Source organism: Poecile atricapillus, chromosome 3, assembly GCF_030490865.1.
Source record: "Poecile atricapillus isolate bPoeAtr1 chromosome 3, bPoeAtr1.hap1, whole genome shotgun sequence".
NCBI classification, from domain to species: domain Eukaryota; kingdom Metazoa; phylum Chordata; class Aves; order Passeriformes; family Paridae; genus Poecile; species Poecile atricapillus.
The window spans coordinates 64,041,303-64,050,964 of NC_081251.1; the positions used below are offsets into that span (position 1 = coordinate 64,041,303).

General features: G+C 41.2%; 1 protein-coding gene across 3 annotated transcripts; it reads right to left on the reverse strand.

Moving 5' to 3' along the window:
* Positions 1–1,908: 1,908 nt before the first annotated feature.
* CCDC28A (coiled-coil domain containing 28A) lies at positions 1,909–9,295 on the reverse strand. Of its 3 annotated transcripts, XM_058834076.1 has the most exons (6): positions 8,758–8,958; positions 8,093–8,287; positions 5,280–5,443; positions 4,223–4,377; positions 3,594–3,616; positions 1,909–2,434 (listed from the first exon to the last, which is right to left on the reverse strand). In XM_058834076.1, exons 2-6 carry the CDS (start codon positions 8,248–8,250, stop codon positions 2,380–2,382), a joined length of 555 nt encoding a protein of 184 aa, XP_058690059.1. In that variant the 5' UTR covers positions 8,251–8,287; positions 8,758–8,958; the 3' UTR covers positions 1,909–2,379. The 3 variants fall into 3 exon arrangements, with proteins under 3 accessions (XP_058690059.1, XP_058690057.1, XP_058690058.1); XM_058834074.1 differs by lacking the exons at positions 1,909–2,434; positions 3,594–3,616 and having other exon boundaries at positions 3,698–4,377; positions 8,758–8,981; XM_058834075.1 differs by lacking the exons at positions 1,909–2,434; positions 3,594–3,616; positions 8,758–8,958 and adding an exon at positions 9,166–9,295 and having other exon boundaries at positions 3,702–4,377.
* Positions 9,296–9,662: the final 367 nt, after the last annotated feature.

Below are 9,662 nucleotides of genomic sequence, written 5' to 3' on the forward strand. Positions count from 1 at the left end.
AAACCCATTTATCAGTGTGAGTTTTTAAACAACAACACTGGCCTAAACTCACACTGGTAAATATATTGAACTTTTAATACACTTTAATCCCCATAAACAGCTCTTCAGGAAACAACAGAAAAGGAGCTCATTTTCTGCAGCGACTTAGATACTTTCATAATTACAAAAGACTTTCCACAAATACATTACTGTAGATTTTTCTTCTTTTTCTGCAGGAGCCTAGAACTGTGATTAGTTCATTACCCCATAAAAGAGTTCAGTATCTCAAAAGTCTTGCTACAAAATTTTCTTGTATGAATCCAGAAGTTAATAAGCGCCCGCCATTAATGGACTGTATCAAAGACACAAAGTTGTATCCAGGAGGAGGTAAGGGAAAAAGAATTCCTTAATTTCTCAATTATTTACAATTAATGCATTCTTTGTGACTTGTAATTGCCCATGGGTTTAAAGCGATTGAAGGAAAAGGGGCTAATTTTTGTATAATTCTAAACAGCTGCTTGAGAAAGGTATGTTCTTATTACTGTGTCTGTATCTGAAATTATATGTTCTGCCTTTGCATAAATTGCTACAGAAATGAGATCAAGACATCCAACACATTTGTAAGTGATTTGAAATGTGTTTGAAATAGTAAGCCTAAGCAGGTTGATGTCAAGAGCCCAAAAATGGGAAAGATCTGCCTCTAATACAGAATATTTGAACTCTGAGATTAAGTGTGCTTTGGGACGAGTGTGCATTACCATGCTGTGATACACTGCACTTGCTGGCAATAAGCTACTCGTAAGCAGAGAGCTCTGCTCCGGCATCCAAATGAGCTGCAAGAATACAATTTTGTTTGTGTAACTGCAGCTCTTCTAGGGACTTTCGCCACACCTGGTATGAGGCACAAAGCTAAAAGATAATACTTTTTTACTTGTTCAGAAGTCTGCCCAGAAACAAGGGCATAGTGCTGACGTGAGAAGGTTCTGTGCAGAAATGATAATTGCTCAATTATTCGTCAGAGATGTATATGAGGAGAACAAACACCAACCTTGGCTTCACTTTGTGAGAAGCTTGTCGTATTCTAGTTCTCTTCAGCTGACTTCAGCTCACAGGTATGTACCCAGCTACAGGCAGAAACTCCAAGGTACATTTACCAGCATGCAAAGTCCTAGAGAATCTTGGCAACAAAGGAGATAAATTGTATAAAGAACAAGAACAACCTGAGGGGACAACCACTGGTATCCCTACTGCTTTGTAAATCATGGAGATTTACATGACAGGTGAGGCAGGGAATTTGAGGCTGAATCTGTAAGCCAGAGCACTCAGTGCTGATTAAATGACCCTTCTGTCCCCAGCATGCTGCACTATCCAAAACTACATCTTGTGGCTGAAGGAGCTGCTCCTCCAAAGATGCCAAACAAAAGGAAGCTTCTGTTCCCTGGCCACACGCCCACTCTGGGCTGATGAAAAGCTTTGCGCTCACATAGAAGGATAAAGATTCAACTCCTTGTTCAGTAAGTGTAAAATCAGTGTGGAATCTGAATGTGTTACCTAAAATCTGAATATAAAATAAATCTAGAACCAAAGGCATGGTTTGATGGACCAAGATAGAAATTTTGGATCTAAAACCAGCCTGATTTTACACTAAACTAATACAGACACTTTTTTTCTCTGACTGTGCATAGAAAGATGATACCAGTTAATAGCAACATCAGAGTAACTACAAAATTGAATATCCTGGATTTATTGAACAGTAACTACCCAATTTTGGAATTTCACAATACTTAATTTATGTAGACTGCTAACATGCCAGTTTTAATCTGGTGACATTTTATTATTATGCATAGTAATGGAAAAATGTAAACTCTGCAAACATTCGGACAGTGCTAAAACTCATCTTCCTAACACAGCCAAACCAATAGCAGCTTCTGCAAATGAAACATCGTGTTTAAAACTTTATTAACAATAAATTAATCTGTGGCATCATCAATCAACAAAACACTAAAGTGAGCAGATTGTCTATGTAATACTCAGAAAGGCAACATTATCACTATCTTCACAAAAACTGGAGAAATGCCAATGAACTTATATACATACACCATTTGCAACCATATGAACACTAAGCAGAAGAAATATATTTCCAAGTTTCTCCAATTTTTCTGTTAAGTAAGGCAATAATAAAAAGCACAGCATCATAATTAACTACAACTCTAGGTACTGTGCCCTGACATAATGCAGTGCCCAAAGGAATGTGCAAAATAAACACCTGGATTTGCGCTTTGATTTTTTGTTGTGTAAAATTAAAAACAAACAACACAAAGTCACAACTCTTCTTGATTCCATTGTCTGGAAAAACAAAAGCAAATCTGGGAGAAACCAGATTGACAAAGATGTTCTCTGTCAGCCTGTAGTACCATTTGGAATATCTTGAGCATCTGCTAAATGTAGTTTTTGGCTGAAGTAAATCATTAAGGAGTAACACTTTCATGTACACATCCATGACATAAACAAGACAGCAGTGTTACATGAAACTCTGCTTACTCTGGGGTATGCACTAGTCCAGACAAACTCTGTTCTGGTGAACAGAGTTCCCCACCAGTAGATTAATATTTCTCAATGAGACTTGAGCATTACATACCTCCAGCATTAGCTTGTGGATCAAGTGCAATGGCAGATTATTATTATCACTATTACATATTATTATCACATTCCACTCATCCTCTTTATGAAGTCTGCTTTAAACAGCTTTCTTCAGCTATGAAGGGAATGTAGATACCAGTGCAGGATCTTAAGCCCCAAAACCTAGAGCTTCACCTCCTCAATGCATTCAACGCATGTAACAACAGAAATAACCAGAGTGCAGAGTAAACTGCGTGCTACACTCCTCCACTGTCATCCTGGCTTAGGAAAAGCACAGTGTAAAAGACAAGCTGAGACATTCAGCTTTATCTTCTCTAAGAGCACACATTTGTTCAGTTACCTAAGCTCTGCTGAAGTATCCGACCCTGGAAATAAAAAATTAGGTCAGTTCACTCTCCACGGTCAGTGATAAATGACCACATATAGTTCTAGAAAAAAGCCCAAAATAGAATTCACTTATCAGTGGGACAGATGTCTCTGAATACTGTTGAAGAAATATTACTATGGAAGTTTGTTCCAGAATGTCTCAATAATATGCATGAAGCAAGACCCTGCTGCTGATAGGCTTTGCCACTGACAGCACATTGTGGTACACAAGTGGTACATGGTAGCTAAATAAATCATTGGGTAAAAAAATAACCTGTAATTAGATGTGTTAAGATACAGTCACTTATGTATTAGAAGAACCTAAAAAATCAATGCTATATTGTAGCACTAATTTAAAAGCACAGCATCACAATTAATTACAACTCTAGGTACTGAGCCCTGACATAATGCAGTGCTCAGAGGAACATACAAAATAAAACACCTGGATTTGCGCTTTGGTTCCTTGTTGTACAAAATTAAAAAACAACACAAAGGCATTACTGAAGCAATTTGACTCTTGTAAAGACATCAGTTACTAGGGAAACACACTGCAATTTGACTACAGTTAGTAATTATAATGCAAAATAAACATTTTAGGAAAAGGATACATAGATGAATTTAGTTCTTCTAGCTGCAATATAAATGTAGAAATTATGAGAAATGGAACTTCTGTTAGTCAAAGAAATACAACAATTATGCTGGTATGCTGAAATAAATACATTAAAACAATGAGGGAAACTAACAGTTTGGGCTGAAATGTATGATTTATTACAAAAATCAAATCAAACCTACACTGAATTCCATATGATGAGCTAAGTTCCAGATTAAGTTTAAATCTGTTGATCTCAAGAAATTTAAAGAAATTTTAACAGTTCTGGTTTTTATGGAAATGCACGAGACAAAGTGTAGAATATTCAGATCTATATTCCTTGTTATGTGTCACCTTCCCCCGATGTAGGAGGATGGACTGCAGGGAAAGTGGTCCTAGTTCCCTAGTACATTGGGCTGTCCCTAAGCAGGCTGACATGCTCCCCTCCCCAAAGCAACCTGCAGCTGTAACAAATGAAAACAACTCCTGTGCTTTCTCAAAACCAAGAGGAGGGCAGGGCGCATCTTAGGCCATTAAAGAGCTACATCCTCTTCAACTGTAAATCACTCTGCACGCAGGAGCGGTGTTTTCCTGAACTGAGCTTTGCTGTGGGCTAAGTTCCATGATTTCTGCCTTCCCAGTACTTACATCTGACAGCAGTCTATCCAGGTTGGAATCACTGGCTAGTTTTCTTTTATCTTCAGGGAGTTCTTCCATCTCCCCATAGAGCTCCAGATTAAGGCGAGCAAGTTTCTCCTGCATACTCCGCACGTGCTCCATCTGCTCAATGGAACATTCATTTCCTAAAAGGATAAGAACAAACTTTACATAAAGAAACCCAAGAGAGAAAATGAAGGTGTGAAGATGCAGCTTTTTGCATCAGAGAATTAAAACATCAAATTTACAAGTAAATTTGCTTTCTTGATGATTTCTCACTGTTTCACTGTTGAAGTTTCTGTCATCCCTTTAGATGTTGTATTGTGTTGAATTTACAATGGCTATTCCATGTCCCAAGGGTTTTTTCTATACTCTTGAATTTTTCTGATTCAGAAAGGCCCTGTTTTTTAACTGAAAATACGATCCAAATAAACCTTCTTTCCAATTCTGATTTATCTGAGGGTTGCTTATAAACAGATGGTTTATATAATACAAACTTCTCAGGTTCTTTTGTGAAATCAGTGTGGACTTATCACTAAACTTGAAAAAGTACATTTGTATTTTTCTACTTAGTACAGGGGAGAAAAGAAACCAAAAATGTTTCTTCTAAAACCTCCATCAACTGTAAAGGCTAAAAACACTAAGAAGCTAAGACAGAAGAGTAACCTGGGTAAAATGCAGGTAGCATTGAATTTCATAAAAGTCGTTACCAATAATCTTAAATGTTCATATGCAACAAAACTGGATGCTAAATACAGTTACTTCTTCCTACGCTATCATGAGTAAGTGGCTTTAAACTTGGTATCTTAAGTGAAGGTGCTTCTGTGCTGGAAGGAATAATGAAATGGCATATAAATAATCTCACAACACAGCCTTACAACAGGACTGTAATTTAAAAATGCAGTAAGATGTTTTAATTATGTTGATTTCATGCGGCAGAGTCCAGCTGACAGCTGGCAGTCTGTCCATGCAGCACACTTGTTTGCAAATGTTACCACTGTACAGCTATAAAAAACAAGTGTTGTACACTTACAGTTCATGCACTTACCAAATGCTTGAAGTTTGCCAGAGTGGAAATCATTCAAGAGACTCAGAAGTCCCCTTTCCATTTCCTGGACATCTGATACATCTGTGAGAAAAGAATGCTGGATTGGTGCTGCCTGTGCCCCTTTTGCTTCACCTCCTGGAGGTTTGGCTTTCTCTTTGATCACACTAAAAACAAACCAAAAAATTGAACAAAACAAATATTACTTCCTGCTTTCCATTTCACTGTAAATTTGAAATGTAAGGAAGTGTACATCTGAGCTTTGAAAATTAAATGGTAAATATATAGTGCATGTTTCAGTCGCTGCTTTTAAGATAAACACTGGACCACCAGCTTGTTTTAAAAATAAAGAATATTGCTATCTCAACATTTGATACTGCAAAATTATGGGTTCCAACAATCTGCTTTCCTGCTAATAGCAGGAACCATCAATGGACCACACATCTGTGATGGCCATCTCAGTAATCTACAGTGGGCTAACATTACCCAGCAGTGACACGTAGGGCATTAGCACAGAACATTAACCCAGTACAGCCATGTTCACCACTAACCCACGTGCCCAAGTGCCACACTCACGTTTTTTTAACATTTCCAAGGATGGTGATTCCACCACTTCCCCAGGCAAACATTATCTATGTAAAATCACCTAAAAAGCATCTGCAGGCCAGAGACAAACCCCCTCAAAAATCATACTGTCCTCTTGTCACAAACGTCTGTAGACTGCAAACCATGTGGAAAAAAAGCTGGTTATAAGCTATGGAAGGTGACCTTACCTCCACATAAATTTTCCTAGAGCTCTTTCTTCCACCCCACAAATAAATCTCCCAATTTTGTAAATCTCACGATCAAAACCACTCTCCCACTACTCTAATATACCAAATTAAACTAGTCCATGCCCAAACATCAAATTGCTAAAAATCTTCTGCAGCCCTTCCTGCAAGAAAATCATCGAAATTCCTGGATCCCATACACTTCTCTAGACATGGCATTTATTCAGAGTGCCCACAGAAACTACAAGGATGAAAATTCATAACCATAATCCCCATGAACACACAACCAATATGGAAACTAAACAGCTACCAGTGAGAATCAGAATGTTCCATCTCTGACCCAGAGACAGACAGACAGGCTGCATCCTAATACAGTTTAGGTAGGAGGCTGTCCTGCAGCCTTATGATTAATCTGTTCAGAACCCAATCCAGTGAAAAAATCTGAGCCTAAAAAATTTAGAATACTATGGGATATTAAAAAAAAATAAATCATGGATTTAAAAAAGAGGCTTTATTTAATTAGTGAAGATAATTTGGTTTAAAGCATAGTAAGCCCTACAAGTCATAAATTCTCTCTTTCTTATGGGAAATAATAATTCTTTGTCCAGCCCAAGAGCTTTTGTAGTCTGTAAACATCATATAGACTACATGCTGCAGAAACAATCAGCAGTCCAACAACCACCATATCCAGTCCAACTCAGAGCAGGACATCTCAATTTAGGTTCTGCTTCAATTTCAGACTTAATGGTTTGTACAACGGACAGGTCATCCATTTTTTCCACCCTGATTCTGATGTTTAATAAAATATACTATTGGTCTTTGAAAACTTGCTTCATTGGATTCTTGCAGATGAAGTGAAAATTAACTTCACTTAGTAAAAATACTCTTACTCCATTATCACAACAGCAGTTCATCCTCACATTATTATGTCAATTACCTCTTCTGCTTGGAAAGTTCAAACAATTGTATTAGCACTGCTTGGTAAGTTTAACGATTGTGCAAGAATGGCCAGAACTTAAAGCAAAAAGGCCATTTCCTTCTCTAGACAATCTTGTGGCTTGCAAGAAATTAATTTCTAGTAAATCCCAGGAGAATGCTGAGACTTGAGTAGACTGTTCAGTCAACAGAACTAGTGCAGAAGCCACCAATTTATAGCACATTAGTATTTACTTATATTTCCCTCTAAGTATTAACACATTTTTCCTGAAAAATAATGTACAGACTTTACATTGCAGAAATTCATTATTCATCAGGCCAATACTGCATCTTTCAAACAGACTCTCTGTGCTGATGCTGACAGTTCTGTATTTAATCTTCAGCTAAAACTCAGGTCAGTAAATTCTGCTGCCTCTCTCCAGCTAACATTTCATTTTAAAATTCCTCTTCATTTATTTATGCTACCATGTCTGCCACAGCCAAGAAACACATTTTCTAACATGCAGGGAAATGAATGTTCTCAAACTGAAAGAGATGTGTCATCAACAAAACACAAAGTATTCTGACGTGGTCCTTTCTGAAGAACTGATTGTCCCTGCTCAAGACACCAACTGAGAGGTTCCAAATCACAAAACACCTGGAAATTCCAGTTCTAGCTCATCCTGTTCAATTTATGTCCTTCATTTCCTGCTGTATTTGTGAGTTCTGACATTGCAGTCATTTAATATTTTATTTGTTGCTCACAGGTGTACATCTGGGGCCCTACTATCTCCCATAAGATGCCCAAATCTGACCACCCAACTCATGTCTTTCACCAGTCACATCAGGCTATGCTCTAGTTCAGCTAAACTCCTGTCAGTATGAGTCTACAGCATTGTGTAACATTTCATTAAGCTTACAAGAAGAGTGTAAAACGTGTTCCTTTGCTGTAAAATAGCCATTGTACTGCATTAAACACAAATCACGTTACTATAAAAGACACATCATCAAAACTTTTCAGAATTCTGAAACTCTTCTGTCACAGCCAGTCTAAACAACCTTTAGACTATCTTAGCATTGCCAAGTTTCTAGCTCACACTTCCTCTAGGTCTGCAAATGTCACGAGCTTACCGTTTTAACTTTGGTTTTTGCACAGCAGGCTGTGGGGCAGGGTTGGAAAAGGCTGTACTTTTACTGACTGGCACTGAGCTTTTCTTGGAGTTAGCAACCTGAGTAGAGTGACTGGAAGATGATTTGGGGCTCCTCCTCTTGATCTTCCTTTCTTCCATTTCTTCCAATTTACTACATCTAGACTAATGTCTTGTCCTTCGTGGGGAAGAAAAGAAAGTGAGAAACATCCATTAAAACTGGCATTCACGATAAAAGCAAATGGAAAGACAGCTCGTGGAAATTAAACTTGCAGTTCCTTCAGAGATGACTGGTCACTCATTTCTGAAAACAAGAGAATCCTGTTTTTAGGAGAAGCTGCCTGGCCTGCTTCATCAGCAGAAAGGGCAGGAATTAAAACCTCCATCAGCCAAGAGGTACCTCCAAATGATCTCAAGCATTGTGTCCCGTGAATTACCGCTAGGGAACACCACGACCGCTCGGGCCCACGGCAGGCAAAACATCAAGTGCTGTGGCATGGGGATGCCACATCCGTGACCCATCCATGCCAAAGAACCACCTCTGCTGTGGGAACACTCAGCCGATGCCGGGTTGGTGTTGCTGTGACACAGTTGTTGTTACTGCCGCCCCCAGTTGTTATTACTCCTACAGCTGTTGGTGTTACACACTTGTTACTGCCGCCACACGCTTGTTGTTGCTGCCACAGCTACTGACGGGCCCTGCCCGGCTCTGCACACGCAGCCTCCGCTGTGTGCGGTTACCGGGCGCTCCCTGCTCGCCGGGGAAACGCCTCCGGCACCCGTTACAGCCCGGCCGTCACCCCCGGGCGCCATCGCGGACCCGCCGCCACCTCCCGGGATGAGGAGACCCCTGCGCGCAGCACGGGCAGCCCCAGCCGTGTGCCACTGCTGTATTACCGCGGAGGGTAGTAAATATACTATATAAATATTAGTCGGGAGGCGGGCTGTGGCCCGGGAGCGGCAGGAAGAGAACGGAGCCTCCCTGCCCGACCCCCGCCCCGGACCCGCGCCCCCCGCGCCCCCCGCGCGGTGAGGCACGCAGGCCCCGCCCCCTACCTGAGGGAAGCCCCGCCCCCGGAGCGCGCGCGCGGACCCCCGCGGAAGCGGCCGGCTCGTCCCGGCGCGCGGGTCACGTGACGGCGGGGCGGCCCGGCTGCGCCGCGAGGTGCATGCTGGGAGCCCCGCCCCAAGCCACCAGCTCCCCCGCGGGCGGACTACAGCTCCCAGAAGCCCTCGCGGGGCGGGGCCGGGCCCTGTGCCGCCGTTCGATGGCCGTCACGGCCGAGGGTTTGTCCCGAAATATCTGATCCAGGTCCGCACGTGTTAAAACACGCGGGAAAAAACACCGCACTGCCGACCTGGTCCTTTTCCCAAATGGCGCCGTGCGGTAGCGCTCTGCCTTCTCCCCTGCTCACTCCAATTCCTGGCTGCAATTGCATTTTAGCCACAAGCCGCTCGATACTGGACAGGCCTCAGCTGGTTTTGCTTTTTAGGGCTTCGCTGAGCATCGGGCACCTCAAATGAACGTTTTACACTGTATGGAAAATCACAGA